A 27,642-nucleotide genomic window follows, 5' to 3' on the forward strand; every position below is an offset into this window, starting at 1 on the left:
CTGATTTGTTGATCACAGTCGTACATTCTAATCAAGTGGATTTTTTAAACGTCAATCATCTCTGAAATTATGACGTATAAACGACACTTGCACTGCGTGTGCTATTAAAATCGTTGCAGACTTCTCTTGGTCAACTCTACTCAATTTGATCAGATAGTGCTAAAAGTTGTCCTGTCTGGACTGGCTTTAAGTACAGATTAGCAAAAAAGAGTAGAAATTCAAAAGTGGCAACACTGTAGTGTCGTCTCGTTTTCTTATATAAATTGGTTTGAAAGGGACGACACTACAGTGTTGCCACTTTTTAATTTCTACTCTTTTTGCCAAGCTGTAGGTGCAATGAAAAAATGTAATTATCGAAAGGTTTGTAGAGGCCTTTGTCATCATGTCAAATCCTTACAAGATCTTGTTTTTTTTAAACTAGTTTCTGAACAGTTTTAATTCGTCAATGGGTTATGTCAATGTCATTGTCATATTCTGTTTGACAGCAGTGACAGTGACAGACTGACAGCACAGACTTGCGCAGCGCAGCGAAGACAGTCGGCCGGCTTGTCGTTAGTTTTGTTTATTATTTAGTTATTTAGTAATTTATATTATTACAGTTTCAAATAAGAAAAAAACATAGTACTTATTTTATAATTATAAATAAACCGCACAGGTAACTCAAATTGATGTAATCTGTCAATATGGTTGTGGATTTATTACGGCCGGGTTCTACGCCTATTTCACAAGACAAGATACGATTTTTCGAGTTTTTGTTGGACCAAAAACTTTTAGAAGAGCATTTACGATACCCTAACCCAGGTACTTGAACTTAATTTTCATGCCTATTTAATGCACAGACCTATCAAACGCTAACTAGATATAGTTCTGTGGTTTAATGTGTCTGTATGGTTTGACTATGTGTAAATATTCAGATAAATCATACTAGTAATTTTCAGAGCCCTCTGCCACTGACTTGATAGTGGAATTCCTGTCAGTGGACGTAAGCAATGACATTCGGGACGGTCCAGCCACTTTTGACCATGTGTCCATGTCACCGTTGCAATCTTTGCATAGCTCTTGTCGACCAAATATCTCAAGAAAGCAGCTTGCCCTTAAAGTACTGGCTCTAAAAGTTGCATCCTCCCTCAATTGGAATTTAGGTAAGAAATTTAACGAAATACAATGTGTAATTTTTTTAATGTTTGTTAAATAGCCCATGACCTTTTATGATGCTTGTTACCATACTCAGTCGGAGCTTTCCTTGTTGAAGGAGTGCCCTGTGACCTTTCTGTTCATGCCAGGCATGGCTTGTTTGGCCTCCCTGCATCCAGTTTGGTTTAGCCAGTGTTCTGTGTGTAGTTTCCCTATATGTGCGAGCAGCATTGAGCGTAACTAGTACATGATCATTAAAATAAGCTAATAATCATGTAATTTGGGTATGTTTTGAGTATCATAAATTTAATGTGCAGTGTACTAATTGACATGTCAAGCTTCATATAATTCATAATTAAATAATATTTTTCAGATACTTTTGAAGCTAAACTAACACCTTTTATACAACGGCAACTACTGCAGGATTTGGTCTTTATGGCAGCCGATGGTGCATTCTCTGTTCCCCCTCAGGTATTTTCGAAATTCATAAACTTCAAACTTCAAAACTTCAACATTTATTTAGCAAATAGGCCACAAGGGCACTTTGACACATCATATTTACACTAAATGTTATCACTCACCATCAATAGAAGGGAAGTAGTGATAACATTTGTTTATTTCATAACAAGACATTATTCTACATTCCTAATTTCCTATGTCAAAAATGTGCTAGACTATTCGAAAGATATTGAGTTTAGTTGGACTATATATAGTTAGTATTGCAGATTTGTTTGCCTTTATTTCAATACAAGTTTGTTATAAAATACATGTAAATTATTTTAGGAGATCTCTATAAATATAATACAGAAGCCACATATGCAGTTTGCATTGACTTTATATCATCGATGGATCTTAAGGTATCCAGCAAAAGCAGCCTTCACAGAAAAATTTGCAAAGCTCCCGTTTATGCACTTGTAAGTTGAGATATAATGGCATTGTAATAAGTAATGGTACATTTAATAATTGTATAATATTGTATCTTTTCAGCCCTAGTATACCACTGGAAAAAACATATCCCCCAATGAATTTAAACATGGAGAAAATTTTGAAAATGAATGAAAATGACTGCATTCAAAGCATAAAATATTTAGAGGAAGTTATCGCATATTATGATTCTCATGGAAACATAAATGAACCATTACAAATCAGAGTCCCAGTTATGGACACTTTCACGCATATGACTGAAGATATGCATAACATGGTGCATAATTGGGATGCCGGCAGTGTTTATGTTAGCCAGTATGAACTATTAATGCAAATTCATTTTGATCTCTGTTACAATTACTTTTTCTATGGACATCATGAGAAAGCTAAGAAACACATCTTGGGCTGCAGGAAAAACCAGAAATTGCTTGAATATGAAAAGAGTAAGGGATATGGTCATGGGCAGTATGATAAAGTCCCATGGGGAAACTTGAACTATGCAAGTGTGTCAGAAGATGACATTTTGGGATATATAAGAGCTCTCAATATGGGTCAAGATTTGTTGGATGAGGATAAGTTTTTGTTACAAAGACTGCGAGAATCAGTAACTAATGATTATAAAGGCATAATTGCTATTTTCCAAGCTGACAATTTATCTAGAGAAATACCAATGATACATAGACAACTTATAGAGCTTGATATACAAGCTGCTGCTTCAACGAGCCCTGTATCAGTACCCAAAGACTTGATGATCCGCGTGTCAGCTTTAAACGCAGTTAGGTATACTCTTGAAGGTGGATTACCTTCCACTTTCCCAGATTTTCTAAATAAATTGAACACGGTAGGTGTAAAATTTTTCGATATACTCTTTTGGGCATTAGCTCCGGTTTTGGTGTCAAATTTATCAGAAGATGACTGGAATAAGTTAAGGATGTTTTTTCTACATTTAGCCACTTCGTCTCAATGTAGATTGCCGATAGATGGAATAGATGAGTATTTAGAGAAGCATGTAGGCGATCGCGCTTCGGAAATCCGAACGAAGCTAATTTGCGAGGAGCATTTGAAAGCTATAATAATAGATCAGATCAATATCGAGGACAAAAATATGGACATACCTTGCGAGTTGCTCGCGAACAGTTGGGACACGACTGATTTCGAATACAATGCACCTGAGTTGGATATAGGGCGGCTGAAGAAGCGGCTCGTTGAAGCATCCAGTACTGAAGACGTGCGAATCTGCTTGGTACAATTGGCGACTATGTCGCCCTCATTACCGCTATGGAAGCATAACCCCTATTGTAAGCCAATTGGGAACCTGAGAGTTTCGCTAGCAGCACTGCCGCGAGCGTTCCTGCAGGATTTTTGCGCGGTGATGTCTGGAGCGGCGCAGGCGCGGTTGGAAGCAGGCGACGCACGTTCTGCTCTCTCGCTCTTGTCAGAAATCGAAAGTGAGGCGCGTAACCAACTGGCGGATGACAACGATCCTGTTCTCTTCGGGCTGTGCCGTGCGCTAGCTTGGGAGATGCTGCTGCTGCAGGTCAACCTGCTACTGTCGGAATGGCCGCACCATCGGCTTAACGCCACGGTGCTGACCAACAAGTGCAAGGCGGCCATCGCCGCTGCCGATAGCGATGCGGACGCTCCGCGCTCACAGGTCGGTCAAACTTTTTAATCTTCACAATTTTATAAACTGCACTTGGCAGAGTATAACTTACATCTAATGTTTCGAGAGCGACATTGTCCTAGTCTCAAGGAATATCTGTCTAAAGTTGACATCCACATTAATTAGCTGTGTGAGTTTATCCGCACTTGGTCTTGTTGTTTATCAATTTAATTACAGTTTTGCGACTGAAGAAACTACAGACTGCATTTCACAATAGAGGTATGTCATTGAACTGTATTACCTAGTATCTACATTTAGCTATTCCTAATTACCTAAATCTACGCCGCGCTTATTGGACGTAGATAGATAAAACCTACAAGAGTAGGTATTTACCACTTTAAGCGAACAAGATTCTTAAACTGAAATTTTATCGTAGGTGGTGCTAGGAGCTCGGCTGGGTCTTTTGAACATGTGTGAATGGGAGCTGGGTGCGAATGCAGGCGCAGGTGCGGGTGCTGACGCGGCCGCTAACGCCGCCGGTGTAGCCGCCGCGCTCTGCGCTGCGTGTGCTGAGCTGCAGCGCGGCAAGGGCATGCGTAAATTGCCGCGACGGCTGTGGGATCACGGTCAGTTTGTTAACCAAGTTGTTCACTAACGAAATAACATTTTTTGAAATACAACTTACACTCTGTAACTGTGTCATTACTCCTGGACTGCCAATGAGGCTAAGATGTATGTACAGAGAAAATGTAAACCACAGTTGTAGTCAATGCACCGATTTGAAAATGTACCTAATCATTATATTTAAATATAGGTACTAGAAATATTAAAATTTATTTCAACACTTACAAGTAATAAATGTTACTTAAATCTGGTAATATTACAATAATAAAGTACATTTTCATCTTTTTCAGTTCTGAACACATTCAACAACTCAATCGGCTGCCAGAAGCGTTTAAAACACACAAGCCATCACCTCTCGCTAAATTATGCGGACCACTGTATCCAGAATCTCCGCCCATACGACTTGGTTGTCCAGGGGTTAAGAGAACCGCTCGCAATCAGCGTAGTTCTGTCGCTTCTCGCCAAAATATATAATGTTCTTGTGGACGACCCTTCCATGGAACTTGTTGTGGAATACACAGAGCTCTGGCCGAATAATATTGCGAATATTAATAGTTATAAACCCAGGGATGTTTTGGAGTCGCTGATTGAGCTGCTGGAGAGGAGTTTGAAATTGTACCCCTATAATAGTTCTTGGTAAGTTGGTCGTCATTCGCAATTTTATACTAAGTTAAATTGGTCTGTGAATTATACCTACAACATTTCAATGAAAAATAAATTGAGTGACATCTGCAACTTGTATATTTAGGTACTTAATGTAATGCAGCAGTGCAGGTTCTTTTGTTGCTCTCATTTACTAAGCGGTGTTTTCCGTGCTGTCATAAAATGTCGGATTGAATATTATTTCTTTTATGTGGTTATTATACCTATTATTATTTACCCTAATGTAAGTGATTTCAAGTAGACTATTAAGACTATCACCACGAAAGTCCTCCTTAGTCGTACACTCTTGTCAGAGTAAGACGAACGTAAGAGTACCACGAAAGTAAGATCCACCTATTTAACATAATCATAGTCAACATCCATTGACAGTTATTAATGGCAACAGGTTACGATTGTACGGCGACGCGGAGATGGCAGCGGGTCGGCACGCCGCCGCGCTCCGGCGCTACCTATGCGCGCTTTCCGTTGGCTCACAACACTTCGCAACTCGTGCGCCCGACGAAGACGGTTTAGTGAGACGGGCAGCGCGCTGTTGCCAGACGCTGGCCGCGCCGACCCAGGCCGCCGCGCTGTGCCAGCTGCCCGGGGAGCCTGACTACACGCGCGCGTTCAAGTGTCTCACCGAGAAGGTAAAGTGAGATGAGAAATTATGAATGAATTCATTGATAAAGTCGCCATGCACTTGCGGCTGATGGTACCTATACACACCTGCTTCTTGTACCTCGTTACCTACTCGTGCTTTCGACGAGGATAGTTTAGTGAGACGCAGAGCGCCCTGTCGCCGGGCCGGGATTAGTTTTATTACGAATATTTTATGGTTTTTTCCCTAAACTATATCCATCATGTCCAGATACCTATCTGTAACCAACCACTTTGTGTAGTTACTTTTGTTGGCGCGGTATTTTGTAACAGTAAAGAATAGATTAAATGAAAATTTTCATTGCTATTTTAATAATTGCAGATTGCCAACGCGGCTGATTCGATGGACGCTTACTACGGCTGCCTATGGAACAACACGTTACTCGAAGTTTCCATAGCAACACACGCGCGGCGCGGCGAGACAGGGCGGCGAGCGCGCGCCATCACCGCCATTGGGGCGCTCGAGCTCAACGCCAACAACAGTGATGAGATACAGCGTGAGGCTGCTGCCGGTCGACGAGCGAGGCTGCTCCGCGCTCTTACTGACCAGTATGTCTGCTAGTTTTCGGCGCGTATTAGATATAGCCGGTCAAACAAGTTTGTCAGTAGAAAGGCGCGAAATTCAAATTTCCTACGGGACGAACACCCTTCGCGCCTTTTTTTTTTATTTTTTTTATTAGACTATGTGTGTGTCCCACTGCTGGGCAAAGGCCTCCCCTCTTCCTTTTCAATCCTCCCTGTGCTGAGCAAGATCCCGCCAATTCCGCTGGAATGCATCCATCTCTTTCTCGGTCTGCCTCTGCCTCGACTACCCTGGGGATGCCAGCTAGTGGCTATTTTGGCCCATCGCGCCTACATGTTTTAAATTTGCCGCTCTTTTCTACTGACGGAAATTGCTTGCCAGAGTATATTACATCAATGTATGCCTGGTGTATCGAAGAAGGGCGGCGCGAGCTGTACTGCAACTGCCTCGCAGTCTACCTACTATTGGAAGTTATGGCAAGTGGATTACAACCATTTACAATAAACTTTTTAATCGAATAAGTTTCGCTTATTTTTTTACACATTATTTTACTGTTATTATTACCATAGACCAGCGGTCGGCAACCATTTAGCACCCTAGGGCTACATAGTAGTTAACGAAATTGACGCGGGCCGTTTCTTGCCGACCACTGCCATATCTTTTATTTGTCTGGTTTATGGGTCTCAAAAGATGTCTAATGAAACAACACGTATAATCAACTTCATTATTTATTGGTTGCCTTTTCATTCGTTCTTACTTACAGTCTATATTTACATTTGTATAACTAACCTCTAGGCAGTGACTGTTGAAAGATACAAGTTCTCGTTTGACCCCTAACTAATGTCAGTCAAATCATACTTATAAAATAATAATTACGATTTAATTGTTAATAATTTGGCAGTCTGAGAAGTGGTTTAGATGCTACGAATTTGGCATCAATAAAATTAAAAAATATTAAAGTACCTATGGCAGTAAGAAGAGTTTTTTGAATTGAGATAACTGGGCATCACTCCTTTATATATATATTGTTAAAATGTTACGATTTACAAATGCCAGATTTTTGTAATGTGGTTACGATATGTGTTTTAGTAAGTTGGTATACACTACAAAATCGGTGGTCGGATTTGTTTCATAAAACTTACAATGACTGAAAAAATATTTATATTACTTACCAAAGAGATATTGTCTTTTTAATTTAGGTAGGCAATACCTTACATCCATGATCATCTTTAGAAATTCACACAGTTCCTTAATTTTATTGCATTTTAATTTTCATCATTACTCGTAATTAAAAACGAATAATAAGTCTTCATAAAAAAAATTAAATCACGATATAAATATAAATCATCGTCAGAGTCCGCCTAAAAGTTATGCCTGTTGCGAAACATTACCACCAGTATAAGGGCTGATTTAGACGATGCGAGAACTCGCATGCGAGTTTCATTACATTGCGTTTTTGATCGGTCGGTCGAATTGGACGTAACCAACAGTCCGCAATGTAACTGAAATCGCATGCGATTTCGCGCGCTGTCTAAATCAGCCCATGTCATTGCCACAGTATACATACCCCCCTGCAGATTTAACTTAGGGTGGTATTCCATGTCCAATTTCTTTGTCAAATGTGTATTTTATCTCACATTTTGCTTAATGAGAGAGTGAGACGCAATGACATTGGAAAGATGGAATACCACCCATAGATGAACTACATGACTTTACCCGGCGCCTTGCGCTACCATTATGCGACTTTTAGACGTTTCGTTTATAACTACACTGTATTTGAATTTGATTTGAATAATAAGTAACTTTTATTCAAAAATCTTTCTTCTGGTATTTTAAATAGGTAAGTACTTAACAACTATGTAACAAAACAATTTTCGAACAATTTTGCTATTTCCATTATATCGATGATAGTTTGAGTCCCGACTTAATTTTTAATTCCAAATAGGCCTTGATTTTTGTAATAAAATTTACAAAACTCATAGAAATATTTACAGTCCTTATTAAGACTTATCTTTATATCTGTCTAGGTAACATTCTATAATTCTGATTATTTTTGCTTACAGCAGTCTTTATTGTCACTATGTTAAACGTGTATCGTAAAATCTCTCCTTTCTTGCTCTTGGCGTTGTTGATACCTGAAAACAGAAATAATGTTTTTAATGTCAACGCCATCTAGCGTTTATGGTAGGAACAGCGAGGGTTGTGGAAACACTAGAGGGGTGCAGGTATGGGTGAGTTTTCCCTCACAAAACTCGCAAAGTCTCGGCGTGCTCTGTGTCAGAAATAGGCGCTAGATGTCGTGGATGCAGTGATCTGATTTGATTAAGAGGGCCTTATTACAAGACTTTCAAACTCAAAAGGTACTAAAAACTGTTCTTCTTACTACTTAGTTGATAATTTATTATAATTTGTAGCTTAATAGTTGGGTTCATAACGTAAATATTGAATGGTACCTATACCTACACATACTTATATTTCATTAAAATTCAACTCAAAATAAGTTCAACGAGCCGACTTAATGCTTTAAAATAAACTAGATGTGTGTACAACGAGTAATTTACTACGTTTATACCTACTGTCAGAGCACATTCACTTGCCTGCCGGTGTTACAATTGATAGTAAAGTCAACTGGACCAAACACGTAACAAATCTCCGCGTTAAAGGCGCTCAGGCGTTGGGAGCCTTGCATCCAGTTATGAAGAGGAAAAGTAGCCTTAGCTCTTTTACTAAGTTAAGAATTTATACTACTCTAATTCGTCCATGTCTAACTTATGCATGCCCAGCATGGCATAGTACATGCCCAAGTAACTATAAAATTCTTCAAACCATTCAAAATAAGGCAGTCAAAATAGCTTTTAACACACCTTTTCGGACAAATTTGGCTAAATTGCATGTTGATATCGGACTAGTCCCACTACGACCTTATATAATTAGATTATCTTCCAAATTCTTTAATAATCCTAAGCTTAAAAACCATTCAAATAATTTAATTTCATGCATAGGGCAGTCACGTATATCCGATTTGCCGTATGTCGATAGGTATGGTACTTATCGCTTGCCCGATCACTATTCTCTCTTCCCGCCTGACGATTGTAGTAGCGACGAGGGTTATCGCGCCACGTCCGGTGCAATAAGACCCCCGTTCGCAACGGCTACACGCATAGCACCGTGGTAATGGAAGCAGCTCATCTTATACTGGACGAGTAGCGTGGCATGTGCATTTTTGTTCGCTAACCGTCAATGAGTAAAAATTATTGCATTGCTTTTATATTGCGTAAATTAATCCATAAGAAATAAAGTGTCATGCTATAAGTGAACTTACTACTAATAAGTTCATACCTTTATATTATAGTTAGTTTCTTTTAAATACTTATTCCATGTTAAACAAATATATCCAAAAATGTATGTTATAAACTTTTATAGGTGTTTAGCCTGAGAAAGTAATTTTGTGTATCCGTGATTTGTAAGTGCTTGGTTTAATGTAAGTACAGCATATTACTTTGTATATTGTATATATATTTTAAAATAAAGAACATATAAAAACAAAACAAACTTGCCTGCCGCAATTCTATAACTGTAAGTTGGCGGTTTAGTAATGGTGCGTACGGGTCCTTACTAGAGATGCAACGGATAGTTGATTGGCCGGATACCGGTTATTCGGCCTGACTCTCGGCCGAATATTCGGTATCCGGCCGCTGAATATTCGGCCGGCGGAACTATACCTACAATTCGGTTATCCAGGTGCGCATTGTGCAGGTTTTGACCTGTTTCGTAGTGATCTTTCGCGCGGACTCATTTCTAGGTTCGAAATGAGTGCGCGTGCAAGTGAGTGGAATTTATAAATTGTTTTTAAATTATAAACGAGTACGATTATGACCGTGACTGGTTCTTAAAACCAATTTGTTTACTCCGAAATCAAGCAAAAGTTACTATCCGGTATCCGGCCGGATAGTAGGGCACTATCCGGATTCCGGCCGGATAGTAGGGCACTATCCGGATTCCGGCCGGATAGTAAATAAGGGCCGGATAGGCCGAATAGTAAAATAAGGGCCGGATAGGCCGGATACCGGATAGTAACCTAATATCCGGTGCATCTCTAGTCCTTACACACCTGGTAGCTTGCGGCGCGTGATGTCGGCGCGGGCGCCGGCGCGCCTTGTCGTGCGCCCGCGCCGACAGCGAGCGCGCGTCGCCCGTCGACGCCGACTCCGCCGATGAGTCCGTCACGGCGCGGAACACCTCCTCTGCTACTGAAATATAGACGTTCTACTGTTTTGAGAACGTATACATAATTTGGTTTTAGAAGCGAGGGTTATAGGAACATACAAAATAAATAAATAATACATGTCTTATTATGTTCTTTTTTGGCTATCTGTATGACAGTGGTGCAGTGTCTTCTAGTGCATTTTGAGACACAATAAAAGATCATTATATGTATGAAAATTCAGTACTCTCACGTTAAAATGTAAGTGTCTAATGTGCCTCTTAAAGTGATCAATTTTACTTCTGTACTTGGACCTCATAATCTAATAAATTGCCAATAGCATTTACTGTAGGAAAATAAATGTAGGTATACAATCCTGGCATGAAATTCATTGAACATCTCTTAGTGGACTAGCTGTTATTGAGTCATCTTGGTAATTAATACAAAAAAACACTTCAACTGAATCAATATGTTAGGTAAGCTCATATCTACTGAATAAAATGTACTTAGTAACAAAACCTACCTTTAGGCGTAGTTTGTGGTATGCGGTACGAGCCAGATGTACACTCGGCGCAGGGCGAACCGCTCGAATCGGAGTCCGATTCTGAACGCCGCACCAGCAGCGTCATGGCTCGTGATAGTGTGTATTCGTCTAGAAATTTGAATTAATCTTACAGATATAGGTACTAATTAATAAGGTAGGAGTTACTTTTGTAAAGTTATAAACATAGTACATTTGGACGTGTAGGTCTTAGTACACAATATAAATGGATGCAGAGAGAGGTTGGGTTATTTTTTTGGCGCGAGATATCTAGAGAAAACCATATCTTTAATAGAGTTAGAATAGTTTACCCACCCGCGTTAGTGAGCGAGCGCTGTTTGGTCGGCGGCGGCGCGGCGGCGAGCGGCGCGGGCTCGGCGCGGCCGAAGGTGCGCAGCGTGGCGCCCGTCGCCGCGCCACCGCGCGCCGCCCCCGTCGCGCCTCCGGACATACTGAACGTTGCGTATGGGCTGATCTCGTACATTTCTGTAAACGTGCAAGGAACCTTTGTGAACTTTGAAATCTGGACGTAGGTAGGTACCTAGGTACATACACCTACTTATCTACGAAAGTAGAACGGTTAAACGGAAATTAGAGAAAAGTTGTAGATTTGTTTTCTGGGGCCTCTATATGGTTTTTACCGTAGGTATTTTAAGGTAAAATGACAGATCGGTCAGACAAATGGCTATCGAACGGTCATAAAATTTTTAGTATCTAACAAAGGATTAGGTAGTCAGTCGAATGATACCTTGCTGTTCTTTCGATGGTGGCGGCTGCTTGCCGGGCGACGAGGTGTAAACCTGTTGGCAGTTTCGGCGGTTGTCTCGAGGGTCTATAGCTTTGTCCTCCGCTTCACCTGGTTCGTAGCCTTTGCGTAAACAGGACGCTGGTTCGCTGCAACCAAATATAATATTTAAATTGCATGTCGACGTACCAAGCTTGAGACTTGTGTCCAGTTCTTGTTATGTTCGATTTTAATGAGGTAGGTAACTTAACTGTTCCAGGCGCAAAATAACTTTAAGACTACGAGTGAGTACCTCCTACCTAGTTCTGTACTACTACGGTACTCCACCGTGCGTAATAAACTAACGCTATCGTAGCTTATTAATATAACACACCTAGTTAGGCTTCGCAAGGCAGAATACGGCTCGTACCACATTTTCTTGAAATACGCTGTAATTCTGCCCCTTCTTCTCCACGCGAGTACAGCCAGAAAGAACAGCGCGGTGAGCAAAGCACAGCCCGGGCCGGCTTACTAACGTAGTGTGTTCGCCGCTGCCGCTGCCCGGCGCGAAGTGCCCAGGTACTGGGATACCCTACGATTACCTTCGCCTCCATACCAGTACACCCAGCAACAACAGCGCGGTGAGCAGAGCACAACCCGTACCAGCCATGACTAACGTAGTGTGTTCGCCGCCGCCGCTGCCCGGCGGGAAGTGCCCAGGTACTGGGATACGCTACTAACCTTCGCCTCCACGCCAGTACAGCCAGCAACAACAGCGCGGTGAGCAGAGCACAACCCGTGCCAGCCATGACTAATGTAGTGTGTTCGCCGCCGCCGCTACCTGGCGGGAAGTGTGCTGGAGCCGGGATGCGCTCTGCAATTTATTATGAAAGTAATTATTAGGTATTAGGTATACTGTATAGTTATTAGTTACAGCCTGCAAATATAGACACAGGCGAAGTTTTAAAAATAATCAACACATTTAACGACAAGAAGAACTTATGTAGACTGGTATAAGTAGGTAAGTTTTATGACGCTTTCTGTGATCTCAATCTTATCTTGACATTTGAAATATTGAAAATGATATCAGCACTCACCTCCCTCCTCAGTAAGCGTAGAAAAATAATACGTCCCAACTGTAGTCCCAGCGGAACTGGTAGCCACCACTTTCAGATGATACCACGTGGCGGGATTCAGGTCGCACCACACTAGCGGTTCAGCGGGGGCCGCGGCGCCCGACCGCCACGCTGACTCGTCGAAACCGCGTATAGAAACTTGGAGTTGGCTCAGCGGGCAACCGTTGCTGTCCCATGTTAGGAGGTTGAGCCGGACGCAGGTGCTGTTGGTGGTGATGAGATCCTTTTCTGCTGCCGCTTTTGAAACTGGAAAAAGTAGGTAATTTTAAATGCGGTGAAGGATAGTCTTCACATCTATTGTAGCCTGTAGATAGCTACATTATAGTAGATTCTACTAAATAATAAAGCACTTTGCATAAAATATCCGCGTGACCCGGTAGACCGTTGAAAAGACAACCAGCAAATTACATAATTTGGCGTGATTGTTGAACCACTCTTTAAAAATAATATGTCGCACGATAAAAATTTTCATTAGGAGGTAGGTCCACCCTTAGTTGACAAGATGAGCTTGTCGCTGAGTTTGTGTGTTTGAGACCCAGCTGGCTTCGTTCACAAAGGAGAGGAGAAGCGTGAATACTCACGTCCCCCCTTGGTGGAGACGACGAGCTCGTCGCTAGGCTCGCTGGGCCCGGCGGCGTTGTGCGCGCGCAGTCGCACCCGGTAGGCAGCGCCGCACGCCAGCCGCTCCAGCGTGTACGTGCGCACTTCGCCCGGCAGCCGCGTTACGGCCCAGCCGGCTTCGTTCGCGCGCGTCCACTCCAGCGTGTAGCCTGTTGAATGTGAAGTGCCAGTTTAAATGCACCGCTTCTGTTGTTTGTGACAACAACACAACAATAAAACTCGACTCTCGGAACTCTCTCGTTACCTACGGAACGGGTATATACCGCACCTAGTTGCTCATCGATACCTACACTTTTATGTATTTTGTAATCAGCTATTACTTACTATGCACTGAACTAGGAGGTGCATCCCAAGCCAATGACAATCGCGCTGGCGCAGCACCGGCCAGCCTGATCGATGGGCGAGGTACAGGGCTCAACGCTCGAACCTCCCACGTCACCCGCTCCTCGCCCCAGGGGTTGCTCACTGTACACGTGTAGTTGTCAGCCAGGCTGCGGTCCAGTTCTGAAATAATAGTTGGATGAATACTTATTAACAAGAAAATAAATTGGCCAAAAATAAACTAGAAAGTTTGGTAAGTAGCCAATCAATCATCCCCTATTAGGTATTGCGGACGTAAAATGCACGTAACATACACACACAAGTCAAGTTGAGATTTTATAAATCGCTGTACCTACTCTAACAAATCAAAGGCGCCGAAGAAACACTGACACGTAGTATGAGCAGGTATTAGAACTTACTCTGTATAATGATGATTTGGTCCTTAACAACGATCCTGGGATCTATAGCGAGTGGTGGTGCTGGCCGCGCCCGTGACCAGACGCGCAACGGTGTTGGTGAGCCTGCGGCAGCACACCGTAGTAGAACGCGTGACCCTTCCGCTGTCACGATGCGACGGCCGAACGAGAGGATCTTTGCTGGAGCTGGAAAGTGCAATGAAGTGTGGCTAGTACAAAACGTGATACAAAGAACAAGAAATGTATTCATCTGCATTAGGTTAGACTGCTGATTTCCCACTTACCTCTTGGTGTAGGTTTTCTGGCGACGATGGCGCTCATCTCTCCCTCTCCTGAAGCAGTGGCGGCGGTCACCCAGAACTCGTACAGCGTGTGCTCTTGCAGTCCACGTATTTCGGCGAAAAACTCCTCTTCCTCGTCTTTGTGAATCACCATGAGATGGTTATGCGGGCTGACCCTGCAATCAACCATTCTGAAGTTTAAACTCGTGTATTTGTGATATCGCAACCCCGCCGTTTTAGGGACTCGGGGAGCCGGCCGCGGAACCACCGAAACATGACACACTTCGGCCAAAACTTCTTGGTGAAGGTCTACGTTCACTCAGAACGTTTAAATCGTATGTCTTGTTGATTTTTTATCCGGCCGTTTAGCTGCGCACCTATATGGCCGACAAGTCGACAAAATTCATGCTCTTCAAGTTTGCAAATAACTTGGTAACAACATTTTATCGATTTAATCCTCTGACCTACCGCTGCGGCCTGCTGTAAACGGTGTAGTGCTTGATTCGGCCGTTCCGCTGCGCAGGCGGCAGCCAGCTGACAATGATCGTGCTCTCTGAGTTTGCCAACGCCTTGATGTCTGCTGGCGCACCTGGAACTGGTAATTAATATTTATGTTGAGTAAAAACCCATAGCTACGATTTGCTTAACCTTCTGAATAAATATTTTTTTACTGCACAACAATGTTTGTCGTCATAAACTGTTGTGTAGGAAAACCGAGAACATGTTAATTGTTATAATGTTTTATATTTTACTAGCTGTGCCCGCGGCTTCGCCCGCGTGGAATTCGGTCTGTGTCAGTAAGCGGCTAATCCCCTGGAGGCGGAACTTGAAGTAAGCGCGCGCGAGCGAAAGCGAAGCGGCCTGCCTGGCTAGAGCGCCACCCACCGTGGTCTTCTTCAAACTCCTGAGGAAGACCACGTGCCCCTTGTAACCTCAATGCGTTGCGAGACTTTCGCGAATGATTCGATTTTTCGGGAAGGCATGGAAATGCGTATAAAATGCGAGTCCCAAATCGTTTGACTCCGCAAACGACCAGTGCCAGATTAAGATATTTTGATGCCCTAAGCAGTTCTAGACCATGGTGGCCGCCTTTCCCCCGTCGTTCTCCCGCGAGCGAAGCGAGCGCGAAAATTTTTCGATAAACGTAATATAGATAGACAGTTGTAGATTTTAACTTTTAGTATGGAAATCAGTCACATAATTTTATCACGAAAATTTACAGTGCTGCAGCAGTAACGTAGCAACAGAGTAATGCTGCTGCAGTCGCCACCCGAATGTCACCTTGGTCATATCTTAGAAAGTAATTGAAAACGCGAGCGAAGCGAGCGCGAAATTTTTTCGATATAATAAACGCAATTTGATAGACCGTTGTACATTTTTACTTTTAGTATGGAAATCAGTCACATAATTTTATCACGAAAATTGACAGTGCTGCAGCAGTAACGTTGCAATAGAGTAATGGTGCTACAGTCGCCACCCGAATGTCACCTTTATCATATCATAGAAAGTTATTGAAAACGCGAGCGTAGCGAGCGCAAAAAATTTTTCGATATAAAAAACGCAATTTGATAGACAGTTGTACATTTTTACTTTTAGTATGGAAATCAGTTACATAATTTTGTCACGAAAATTGACAGTGCTGCAGCAGTAACGTCGCAACAGAGTAATGCTGCTGCAGTCGCCACCCGAATGTCACCTTTGTCATATGATAGAAAGTAATAGAAAACGCGAGCGAATCGAGCGCGAAAATTTTTCGATATAAAAAACGCAATTTGATAGACAGTTGTACATTTTTACTTTTAGTATGGAAATCAGTCACATAATATTATCACGAAAATTGACAGTGCTACAGCAGTAACGTTGCAATAGAGTAATGCTGCTGCAGTCGCCACCCGAATGTCACCTTTATCATATCTTAGAAAGTTATTGAAAACGCGAGCGAAGCGAGCGCGAAAATTTTTCGATATAAACAACACAATTTGATAGACAGTTGTACATTTTTACTTTTAGTCCCAACCAGGCGCGAATCCAGGATTTCATACAGAGCAGGGATGGGACAGTTTTTTATCAGCCTAGCTTCGCATAGGGCTCGATATTTAAGGGTCTCAGCGAGGTTGTTTGATGCAAGAGAGGTGAAAAGATGCAAGAAAGCAGAGCTTGGAATTGACCAAGTGAATTGAATTGGCGAAGTGTGAGCAAGGCAGAAGGCCCAGCTGCGAAAGAGGAAAGCTTGGATTGGGATCCACGCCCAAGTGTAATTAAGGCAGAAGATCAACTTTGCCGTAAGGCAGAAGGCCTCGCATAAGACCTAACGCCGAACTGCAAAAGAGTGGCTTGAAATCGAATCTATGCATGTAATCACGACTCTTCTACTGCTCGCTCTTTGGCTTCACTCGAAAGCGCTACTTGATAGAATGCTTTTAGTTTTCGGCTTTCACGGGGCCCCTTATAACATTTTGACAGTTTGGTCTCAGGATCGCGGCTAAGGAGCAACTCGGCTTGGCCGACAAATCTGGCGTGCAAGAGAGCATAATTCGCTATAAAATCGGTAACCTATGTCGAAAAAATCGGCTGGCCGCAAGCCCGAAAGCAAGATATTTTTCCATGACTTTAAGGGCCTCCGCGTAAGGTCAAATCGAAAGCCTACGTTGGAGATGTTCTTACGTACCCTCACTCTCTTACTTGATCCCTACGACCCTTCGTTATTAGATGGGTACTTGTACACGTATATAAGTTTCATGTAGGTACTTACTCCACGACGACTGCAATGCTGATGCAGCCTGTGCGTTTTTTTGCCTACGGTTTTGGTGCGCCCTAGACGTGGTGCCCTAAGCAAGTGCTTATTTTGCTTAAAAGGGTTAATCCGGCACTGCAAATGACAGAGGTCAATGTTTTTTTTTTTCAAAGTACCCATTATTAAATGCTGTAGTATACGTATGAATATGGATTTGATATGGATGCGATATAATTACGATTAGGTATATATAATTCATGACGGAGAAAATTATATGTTGATATGTATGTTTATTTTACCACTACGTAACTATGTAAACTCATTTTTAGTTTTCTTGATTACTTAACACATTCAACACCAAGAACCCGACTGTCGGGTACACTGTTCGTAGCGACTACGCGCTACATACGACGAAACCGTGGCTACGCGCTACGAGCGTAACCCGTAGCACTTAGTGGTATTGAATGTGTTAATGTTTACTACTGAGTAAACTGGGGAACTGTCCCCAAAAGATGGCACTGTGCAATGAGGGACAATTAATTTACTGTCGTTTAATTTTGTTGTATTATTAAATCAACATAATTATTCAATTAAATTTGTTGATATCCGTACCCTCTCTTCTAAAGTTAGAGTTAATTTGGCAAAATCCTTCCTCGGTGGCATATTCATGTCAACACGTATTAAATTCAGCGCCATCTGTTAGTTTACCAGGGTACTCTATATAATAGTGGTAGCACATCTTTGAAAAAAGTTTGCCCCTCCTTCCTAAGTAGCGCCATAAGATTCAGAGGCAAACTTAAGTCAATCGAGTGTTGTGGCTACCCCCCCTTTTAGGGGTTGAAGTTTTATAGCCTATAACCTGGCCGGGGATGTTCTCGACAGATTAGTAAAGTTTGCATCAAAATCCGTTCAGCCGTTTTCACGTGATGCGCGTTCAAATAAACAGACAAACAGATAAACAGATAAACAGACAAACAGACAAAAATTCTAAAAACTGTTGGAACGTGTTCTGTTATCGATTCTAAGTATCTCCAGCCAACTTTTTTTCGAATATCTTCCATGTACAGACTTTCGACCCTCTTCAGCTTTATTATATGTATAGATTAAGTAGGTAGGTACCTATATTAATACAAAGATTTTAAAAGCATTAACTACGTATATGCTTAGTGACATATGATTCATATGAAGAGGATGAGTCAAGTCCGGTGGCTCGCAGCCCAGGTAAAAACTGCTTGACAGCCTCTTGCTCTCCAAATCTTCACCAGACCTTCCCTGAAGCGATTAATGTAAACATACTAACTGTCTTCATGCGTGGTGCAAGTGATCGGCGATGAAGGCGGACCGGGCCCGGCGGCGGTGCGAGCTCGAAGTACGAGCGAGTAGTTGGCGGCGCGGCGTAGCGACTGCAGTACAGCTTCGGTACCACCTGCCCGCCGAGTCTCAACTTGTCCTGATGGGTCGTCTATTGCCTATAACAAAATTGTTAGGTGAGATTACAATTTGAAAAAATTCTTTACTGCGTCACTCCAATTTTTTTTTCTAACCTCGTATACAACTTCATAGCCGAGCAGCACTCCTCCCCGGAGTGCGGGTGGAGGGGGTTCCCACCACACGCGCAGGGACTGCGCGGACAGAGCCTCGCATCGCACACGCTGAGGTGCTGCCTCGGGCACTATGGGTAAAAAAACCGTTAATCACATATTTTATGGAATGAATTTCAGTTGCAATGAATTTAACACATAGCACATAGTTACGTTTGGGTAAACATAAGCAACCTTCCAATTGTATCGATGATGGTTTGCTGGAATGGTGCAATATTTGTAACAGAATTATGTTGTTAGTAGTGGGCATAACAAGGCTGGAGATAATTTATTTTTTTCATTCTTACCTCCTTCCAAAGTAGTAGTTGTGAGCGGCGCGCTAGCCGGCCCCGCACCTACAGCATTAAATGCTCTAACGCGGACATCGTAATGCGCGTGCGTTCGCAGCGGAGCCAGCGTGGCGCTCGTGGCGCCCCAGCCCGAAGCAGTCAGCGCCCGCGTCGCGTTGTCGCTAGCTCCCGCCTCGCGCCACGTTACTACGTAGCCAAGGAGCTGCCCGTTCCATGAGTCCTGAGGTGGTGCCTGGGGTAACAAAGCATGGTAACTAGTATAAGAGGGAAAATTCTAAAAATTACCATAGGTAATCCACGGTTTGCAGGTACATTTCTGCGGTCATTGGATTAGTTTAACTACGTGTTTGGAATTAGGTATGTTAAATTATAAGACGTAAAAGGAAAGTGTCCAACAGCTGAACATACCTCCCATTTAATTAGTAGCTCTCCTGGGGCCGTAGCTTGGACGTTGACATTATGAGGTGGTTCTGACGGAGCTTCTTCTTTAGTCTGCACTATAACTGACTCAGAGTAATCGCTGTCACCGATAGCGTTTACTGCAGCGAGTCGTAACGCATACGCAGTTGCAGGTCGAAGACCTTCTACACGATACTCCAATGTAGTTTCTGCGTTTGGATCTGAAGTTTCTTGCCTAAAACCATAATTAATTTATCAAAACAATTGCTTGTCAGCATCGAAGAACTTTTTGTGATGACCCATGAACTTACTTTTCGTAAACTCTGTCTGCCGGCACCTCTCTGGTAGGCGCATCGGTCCAGTCATTACTGTCGGGTCTGTGCCGGTCACCGACGACTCTGTATTGCAGGCGGTATACTCGGACCCGCGCGTTGCCGTCGTACCCTCGTCGCCAGGCTATAGTGGCGCCACGTGTGTCAGAGCGCGCTACGAATAGCCCCCGGGGAGCTTCGGGGAATTCTATGAAAAATACTTTAGGTACAATATCAACAATTTTATTTCTGATTATTCCGCATGCTAATTGTGCATGTTGTAAATCAAGACTCGATGGTATTTGGTGTTCTTTGCGTCCATTCAAAATTATATAAACCTAATATTGATATTTTTTTCATTAAAAACAGATTGTATTAGAGGTCGATAAGGAAGTTACATAGGCATTTAATTTATCAATTATCATTAGGGAATGTACTTACCTTGAACCGCCAGGTAGATGAGCAGTTCATCTCTCCCGTAAGCGTTTTCAGCGCGACAGCGGTACACGCCTGAATCATGTCGCTCGGCGTGAGCGATGTTTAGTTGAGAACTGACACCACTGTCTGAGCGTTTCTCGGAGACAGACACTCTGAAACAAAAATGCGGTTTTCAAATTACTAGTCTGCATTACATACAAGCACTTGGGGCTGTTTTAATTTTTTCCTAATTACCTGTATGTGGTCAAGTCCACACGTTTCATATTGTGTGTCCACTGTAACGCGAGCGGCGGATCACCTCGCGCTTCGCACACCAGTGTTGCTTGCCCCGTGCGCTTGACTGTCATGTTTCTTGATGAAAACTCGAAGTGTGCTGGCTCTGTAGATGTACAGCATACACAATTATGAGGTAACTTAGTCAACTCAGGATCAGATAATATATTCAGTTGGTATATCACAGATTTTACAAAAGCGAGAGCCACTAAAACAGACATAAGTAAAAGTAAACTAGACTATGTTAGACATAGGATATACTTAAGAGCCTCTCATGATTATTAACAAATTTTTGAACCTCAGAACTTTCGAATTCAATATGCTTTGAATAAAAGCGATATTTATGGTAATATTACCGTTGACAGAGACAGTGATGATCTTGGATAGTCCTCTACCGATGCCGTTTTCAGCGCGGCACATGTATTGCCCCTCGTGATGATGCGCCGCTGGAGATATTGACAACGAACCGTTTGACAGGATTGAGAACTGCAAATCCAAGTTCGATACCTGCCTGAAGTCGTTTACACCAGAACCTGATAAAAGATACCGACAAGTTGAAGAATAACTTGCGTACCTATACGCCATGACAATAATATACAGGTTTAAGTTATTAAAACAACATCTTACCATGACCTTTGAGCCAAGTGATTCTAGGTTCTGGGTAGCCCTTAGTAGCGCAGTGCGCCAATATTTGAGTGCCAAGAAGAGCGGAAACATCTTGTGGTTCGTACACCCAAGACGGCGCCACTGTAATAACAAAGACATAATATGAAAATGCTGCCGCTTATTTGTTAATGTTGATTGGTTTAAATATACATTTATATCTAGGATTTGCAAGAAGTTACCAACAATACAAACCTTTGACAGCAAGTCTTGCAGTGTGGTTCACCTCTGCAGCAGAATTGGTAGCGACACATGTATATTCGCCGCTGTGTTTTGAAGTCACGTGTGAGAAGATTAGGAAGCTGAACTCATCAAGTGACTTTTCTTGCACCTGGAACGTAAGATTGCATTGATGAAGACGGAAATATTTTTTATACGTTCTTTATTTCATGTGGAACTTCACATTCATCAAATTTATACGGCATCCAAACACGTGTGTACCTAATCGACACATGATTTGCTGACCTGAAGATTTGAAGGGATATGCTGTCCATCTTTCAACCACGAGAAGTATACCGGTTTATCACCAGACGTAATGCCACATAGCACTTGAATTGAGCTACCTTCTACGAGGTCGGGAGGAAATGTAAATCCCGAAATCTTCGGAGGATCTGAAAATAAGGATTATTTTTTTAGATAACGGACGTTCGTTTAGTCTACTCTGACGTAATGGAAAGCTTGATTTGGCTTTTTTTAACTTACTTCTTACAAAAATCTGTATATCTTTTTGCGCGTACTGTCCCGAAGGTGCTGTGACCCGACAAGAGTAAACACCTGCGTCTGCGGGTTCCGCCGGCCACAGCAATAGCTCGCCTCCCATCCCGGAGAGAGCGCGCCCACCGGTAGGGCTCAAGTCCATATCACCGCGCTGCCAGACTATCTCACTGGAACGAATAAGATAAGTAAACATTGTTGTTCTTTAAGTGTTCGTTAATTGGGGTATACTTTGTCTCAATTTAGCATTATGTATATACCTGTAGGATAAAAATATTTTTGTACTTACTGCTACATTTTATTTTTTATTGTTCCTCTATGAATATTTCGTTGCTCGTTTTTGTTTAAACATGCGAAATAGGTATGTTCAGCGCTAGCATGAAAAAAAGGGATGAATTTAGGAAAATACCAAGATCAATTTACTAACCTGATCGAGAAGTCTTTAAAGATAACATATATGTAAGGGGTAACTGAAGAACAAACGACTAAAAAGGTAAAAGGAAATAAAATGAAACTTATAAGTTTACTAAGCAAATGCACCTCCATCAACCTGATTGGAAATCCAGAGTAGGGGCAGTAGACTGTAGTGTTCACGCCAGCGACTACGCGCACCGGGCCCACGCTGCGAATTGACGGGTGACCTGGAAACCAACGGAGGTCTACATTAAACACTGAATTCTATTATAAATCAATGAGTTTTAAAGATACAACTCTAGAGAAACGGCGCAGTGTGGGAAAACTTCTAATAAGACTGTTACCGGCATTTGCAAAATTAAATAGGTAGGTATTCTGCAAATCGAAGAATCTGTTATACCTGGCGCGAGATTAGTAGGTACCTGTTGGTAGATATTACTGTTAGGTGAATGCTGAAATAATTTCCCAATTAGTTATTACCTTTGTTTCGATGCCTTTAACCTTACTATTGTTTCGATGCGAAGAAAAATGAAACCGGCGAAATATGAGCATCATTTCAATGTATCTTCAAATTGGCAACACATTTAGGAACCTGATATTTAAAATGGCCACGGGCTTTCAAACCAATTTATCTGCATGGGACGTTTTTACAGCATTTTCAGGACAGCTAGCGATATGTTGCTACATAATTTACCATAAACTATGCCATTATTTAATTTGTTTATTAATAAGAAGATGGGAATAAATTAATAAAATAGGATATTTATCACAATGATTTAAACTTTCACGATTATTAAACATTATCAAACTACACAACGGGACTTAATCGCGTATTTAATTTTTAAGATTTACCTCCGACGTTTCGAGGACGGCGTTGTCCCCGTGGTCTCGGAGAAGACTGGCTCAAGTTGACATCAACATCTTCTAGCCGCGCGAGTTTTTCGAACTACCCGCACTTGGTCTTGTTTATCAGAACCGATCGATTAAGTCCCGTTGTGTAGTTTGATAATAGGATAGTTATGTATTTACCGTAAACGTTGAGCCGTGTAGAATGTTCAGCGGCGCCTCGCGAATTGTGCGCGCGGCAAGTATATCGTCCGCCGTCTTCTGGGCGTACTGACGAGATGTTCAGGTAGCTGACCACGTCACCGTTGGCGCTCATGAATTGAGTGATGGTTCTGGAATTATGAAACCGTGGTTAAAATAAGTGCTTCATATGGCAATGGATTACCTCGTTGCCAAGCGGACCACAGACTCCAATGAGCCGTGTGGCAAAACGCTGGGAAAACACGAGGAAAATGATTAATTATTTAATTACAGTCAGAATACCGCTACCGACTGTTTTTATGTAACACTTGACTTGTCACAGTATTAGGTTCACAATCAGACTAGCATTCTATTTGACTGTATCTCATATCTCTCTATGCCTACTAAATTCCACAAATTCCATGCTACTAATCTCTGTAGGTAATGTATTTAATGGTAACATTGGTAATATACGACGATATAATCTCTGCGGTGTATTGAGCTCCTGTCTAGAGCACATAATTAAGTACCTACATTGGCCAAAATGCCGGGCGGAGTTTAAAAACTTTATTGAAGCGCTTTGTGCTCGAATGTTACAATTACTGCTCCCCAGCATAAGAACTTAGGTACCTTTGTGGTGTATTGAGCTCTTCTATAGGCTGCATGTCCAGCAGCCAGGTGAACCGCGGTGGCGGCGAACCTGACGCGGCGCAGTGCATTGCCAACGCCGGTCCCGGGTGCAAGGCCTGCTCGATGAATGTGTAATGCAACTCGGGTGCTGTGTCTGTGGACAATCGTTGTCATTTAACCTTTTGAATGCCAAAAATCCTTAGAAGCGTTGTAGGTTGGCTTGGCGTGTCCAACAATGCTGTACGTTATTAATTGCTTGGCGTAGGTACTAAAGTAGGCTTATGCGTCAACTTTCGGATATGACAAATATCATTTAAAAAGCAAAATTTATTTCAGTGTCTTTTTGGAGACTGTTGAAAGGTGACCTCGCTTAGTTGAACTCGGAATTGTAGAATAACATTAATTATTAATAACAGTTATCTAGTTAAGCACATATTATCTAGGAACTTGAAAAATCACAATTCGGGTTATTCCCACATGTGACCCCCAAGTTTTTTCATCTTTTATCAAATTACCACTGTCAACAACAGAAAAAAATCCAGTTACCGAATAGTCTGAATAACTAGGTATCATCAATCAAGCGCCAAGGAAGTTTGAACTCGTGACCTTCCCTGTTTTGTGTCGAATTATGGGTTAATACACGTACACATACACACGTATACCGAGATCCGTTATCATTATTCATTACAGTCACATAACCATAGGCATAAATAAATATTAACCCAGTTCATCCCCCTAATGAGTCGAGATAGGCGCAAACATTAAGCTAACCATCAACGGGAAGCCAGCCGTAAATGACCGGAAAAAGGCCAAGAAAAACAATAAGACTGATGTTAGGCAGGGTAACATACGACGATAATGTTTACGGACTGTTCCCATAAGGAAAACAAATACACAAGCTAGGTTTTGAGTAATCTGTCGATCAATCTGGTGATGAGTAGGTGGCCATTTCGTATGAACATATGTATTTGTTTGGAAAGATAGTATATCCTATAATTTTATGCAGTGATAATACGAGGTGCCCGTTAAAACAAAAGGTTACTTGTGGTACAAGATGGCGTGTCTATTATATATGTATGTACAAAATGAGTTTTACAAACTTCCGTTTGGTTCAGTTACATTTTGCAAAGACACAACTACAAGTTACTATTGCATGTACGAGTATGTCTTAGCTAGTAAGACTTTAGAGGAAGGTACAAGTACCTACCGTTAAGTCTTGTTTTTAATCGTATTTTTCATTTGGTAGTTCAGTTAGTAGTAAATCACTACACCTTATAAACAAAGTCCCCCGCCGCATCTGTCTGTTTGTGTGTTTGTTCGCGATAACGATAAACTCAAAAACTACTGAACGGATTTTCATGCGGTTTTCACCTATCAATAGAGTGATTCTTGAGGAAGATTTACGTGTAACCCGTTAACCCGTGCGATGCCGGCAGGTCGCTAGTAGTTTTTAAAATCTAGGTATATACAATAGTGTATAATGTACACAGCTATTTGAAATATAATACAATAGGTACAGTCAATGTATTAAATATCGGCACGGACATAGTGCCAAATAAAATACTCGACCTCATATTACGACCTTTAACGGCCTCCTAGCCTAGTCGGTACGTCGGTAGTGACCCTGCCTACCAAGCAGGAGGTCCCGGGTTCGAATCCTGGTAAGGGCATTTATTTGTGTTCATCACAAATATTTGTTCCTGAGTTATGGATGTTTTCATTTATATTTAGTTATTTCCATTAAGTTCGTCATATTTGTCTACTGTATATTTCCGCTGTGACAGCAATCATATCATGACAGTATGATTGCTAACAACGGGTTGTTAGATAAATCAACACGTGCAAAACACATTCCAATCACTGTGCGCAAACATCACCAGCGATTTAGATACGAGATAGTTACGAAAATACCTAATAAAAATTCGAACACCTTTGTAATAAGAGATTAGCTTCAGCATAGCTGTAATAACGAGTTAGATATCTCCATACGTAGGTACCTAAATAAAAATTTGTAATATTAATTTTTCAGTCTGCTGATTTTTCATAACATAATTATGTTTAGTGAAGCGGGTATGTAGATAAAATTAGCAAATTTATAATAAAACGACAAAATTGTTAGGTGTTCAAATTATACAGATTGTTTCTGAAATTATTTGTTGATGAATACTGTCAGTTTTACTTAAAAACTAATTTCGTTTGTTTGCTGTTCCATGGTCTCCTCTATAAACAGTGACAAAGTTTATAGACAATGACACTACACTATATCATGATTCCGTATTCACGAGTGTCTTCAAGGACCACACACTGCAACAATTAGATGCAGACACGCAAGTTATGGGGTCCTAAATTGCGCGCGGGCAGCGGTCGTGAGGTCTTTATTACACGGCCTGACGCCGGACGCTGCGACAGGCGATACTTTACTGTGTGGCGAATGTCACAAGCTGAAGCAGGATTAAGAATGCCACTGAGAAATATACACTATAGGTACCTATTCTTTTATTTTCATAGCGTTCACGGTATCCAGGAGTATGCAGAAATGTTAAATGTGTTAACAAATCGGGATTAAAGGTAGTACGACACTTTGTAAATCCGTAAAGCTCTAAATGTGTTGCGAATGTGCACTTGCAGGTCAAGAAATTAATCACACCGTGTGTAAGTTCCTACGATGCGCTGATTTCTATTCGAGATGGTAAATTAATAATAAAACCACACATGCCTGTTTACTTATACGTATCGAACTAAAAAACAGGACGCATAACATTAGATGATATTGTTTTTAAATACTTGTTTTAGATAGAGCAACTTCTAAGATTCAAATAATACTAAAATTAATTAGAGTATTAAAATAATACTTAAGAAATCAAAAGCGGTATAGCGTAAAACCATAATTAAAAATAAAGTTTCCTGAAAAGTACACAGCCTATCTTGTTACTTGAACCGTTTACGTATATTTGGCGCAGCGCCAACTTCGCTGCATTGTTAGCTTTATATTAATAACAAAATATTCCACCCGATGGGCTAATTGCGTAATTGTTGACTACCCCTTTCAGTGTAATGGTTCCTTTTAACTCGCTTGTTTATTTCTGTTAGCGAGCATTGCTTGCAAGATTAAGATGGTATTTTGAAATGTGCTTGTATTGTGGGAATGTCAATTTTATTGTAACGAGAATCGGAAGGCGGAAACAGGAAATGTCTTGATGTAGGTACCTGAACATGAATGTAACAGATACACTAATTATATTACGTTGAAATAGACAGCAAATTACTTTCTTTCGTTATAACAAAGAGAATTTGAAATAGAGGAATATTGTCATCTTTCGATACAAATTATTAAAACTTTTAGAACGCCATTTGACTTTAATCCTTATTTTTTCTTTTTTTTCATCGCTCGATGGCATCATACTCGTATCTTTGGCCTATCCTTGAGTAGATGGCGATACTTTTTGACATTTTAGAAACTTAACATAAGTATATCAGTGAAAAAATAAGGATCAAAGTCAAATGGCGTTCTAAAAGTGTTAATCATTTGTGTCGAAAGATGGCAGTAAATGTCCTGACTAAATAATTTACTTTGACAATATTCCTCTAGTCTAAATTCTCTTTGGTTATATGTAGTTAGATATTCTATATATGCATTTACAATGAAAAGTAGGTTTAAAAGAAACAAATTATTGGCGAGATTGATTTTTTTTAATAAGGAGACAGAACAGTTCACCAAATCTCGCGGCCTTTTGCTCTGGAACCAATTGTAATTACTTTAGCTAGCAGGGTCTGACAGAACCAAAAATAATTCAA

General features: G+C 41.5%; 2 protein-coding genes across 3 annotated transcripts in view; one reads left to right on the forward strand and one right to left on the reverse strand.

Moving 5' to 3' along the window:
- Nucleotides 1-549: 549 nt before the first annotated feature.
- Nucleotides 550-6,774, forward strand: LOC134789745 (integrator complex subunit 8-like). The gene is made up of 9 exons (XM_063760373.1): nucleotides 550-801; nucleotides 939-1,142; nucleotides 1,508-1,605; nucleotides 1,918-2,048; nucleotides 2,122-3,712; nucleotides 4,098-4,287; nucleotides 4,576-4,921; nucleotides 5,334-5,577; nucleotides 5,910-6,774. Exons 1-9 carry the CDS (start codon nucleotides 684-686, stop codon nucleotides 6,147-6,149), a joined length of 3,162 nt encoding a protein of 1,053 aa, XP_063616443.1. The 5' UTR covers nucleotides 550-683; the 3' UTR covers nucleotides 6,150-6,774.
- Nucleotides 6,775-7,657: 883 nt separating this feature from the next.
- The window catches only part of LOC134789748 (cell adhesion molecule Dscam2-like), a 74,492-nt gene continuing 54,507 nt past the window's right edge, over nucleotides 7,658-27,642 (reverse strand). The window contains exons 7-33 of one of the 2 annotated variants that reach the window (XM_063760376.1): nucleotides 23,848-24,001; nucleotides 23,221-23,369; nucleotides 22,328-22,418; nucleotides 21,766-21,947; nucleotides 21,529-21,674; nucleotides 21,259-21,394; nucleotides 21,028-21,147; nucleotides 20,757-20,933; nucleotides 20,362-20,506; nucleotides 20,131-20,279; nucleotides 19,690-19,897; nucleotides 19,388-19,613; nucleotides 18,977-19,211; nucleotides 18,633-18,760; nucleotides 18,389-18,557; nucleotides 14,823-14,949; nucleotides 14,358-14,530; nucleotides 14,077-14,259; nucleotides 13,661-13,840; nucleotides 13,297-13,485; nucleotides 12,677-12,961; nucleotides 12,321-12,453; nucleotides 11,604-11,749; nucleotides 11,171-11,341; nucleotides 10,838-10,966; nucleotides 10,222-10,357; nucleotides 7,658-8,245 (exon numbers count right to left, since the gene is read on the reverse strand). In XM_063760376.1, the coding sequence (XP_063616446.1) occupies nucleotides 8,194-8,245; nucleotides 10,222-10,357; nucleotides 10,838-10,966; nucleotides 11,171-11,341; nucleotides 11,604-11,749; nucleotides 12,321-12,453; nucleotides 12,677-12,961; nucleotides 13,297-13,485; nucleotides 13,661-13,840; nucleotides 14,077-14,259; nucleotides 14,358-14,530; nucleotides 14,823-14,949; nucleotides 18,389-18,557; nucleotides 18,633-18,760; nucleotides 18,977-19,211; nucleotides 19,388-19,613; nucleotides 19,690-19,897; nucleotides 20,131-20,279; nucleotides 20,362-20,506; nucleotides 20,757-20,933; nucleotides 21,028-21,147; nucleotides 21,259-21,394; nucleotides 21,529-21,674; nucleotides 21,766-21,947; nucleotides 22,328-22,418; nucleotides 23,221-23,369; nucleotides 23,848-24,001 (4,319 nt within the window). In that variant the 3' untranslated portion in view covers nucleotides 7,658-8,193. Of the gene's footprint in view, nucleotides 8,246-10,221; nucleotides 10,361-10,837; nucleotides 10,967-11,170; nucleotides 11,342-11,603; nucleotides 11,750-12,320; nucleotides 12,454-12,676; nucleotides 12,962-13,296; nucleotides 13,486-13,660; nucleotides 13,841-14,076; nucleotides 14,260-14,357; nucleotides 14,531-14,822; nucleotides 14,950-18,388; nucleotides 18,558-18,632; nucleotides 18,761-18,976; nucleotides 19,212-19,387; nucleotides 19,614-19,689; nucleotides 19,898-20,130; nucleotides 20,280-20,361; nucleotides 20,507-20,756; nucleotides 20,934-21,027; nucleotides 21,148-21,258; nucleotides 21,395-21,528; nucleotides 21,675-21,765; nucleotides 21,948-22,327; nucleotides 22,419-23,220; nucleotides 23,370-23,847; nucleotides 24,002-27,642 lie in introns of both variants that reach the window. The other variant, XM_063760375.1, reaches the window with a different exon arrangement.

The sequence above is a fragment of the Cydia splendana genome, chromosome 4 (assembly GCF_910591565.1).
Source record: "Cydia splendana chromosome 4, ilCydSple1.2, whole genome shotgun sequence".
Taxonomy (NCBI): Eukaryota; Metazoa; Arthropoda; class Insecta; order Lepidoptera; family Tortricidae; genus Cydia; species Cydia splendana.

Excerpts from the sequence above, each read along its gene's own strand:
- LOC134789745 (XM_063760373.1), top strand. The coding sequence starts at position 684 with ATGGTTGTGGATTTATTACGGCCGGGTTCTACGCCTATTTCACAAGAC. Across the intron at positions 802-938 it reads TTTACGATACCCTAACCCAG|AGCCCTCTGCCACTGACTTG; the intron begins GTACTTGAACTT and ends AGTAATTTTCAG. Across the intron at positions 4,288-4,575 it reads GCGACGGCTGTGGGATCACG|TTCTGAACACATTCAACAAC; the intron begins GTCAGTTTGTTA and ends CATCTTTTTCAG.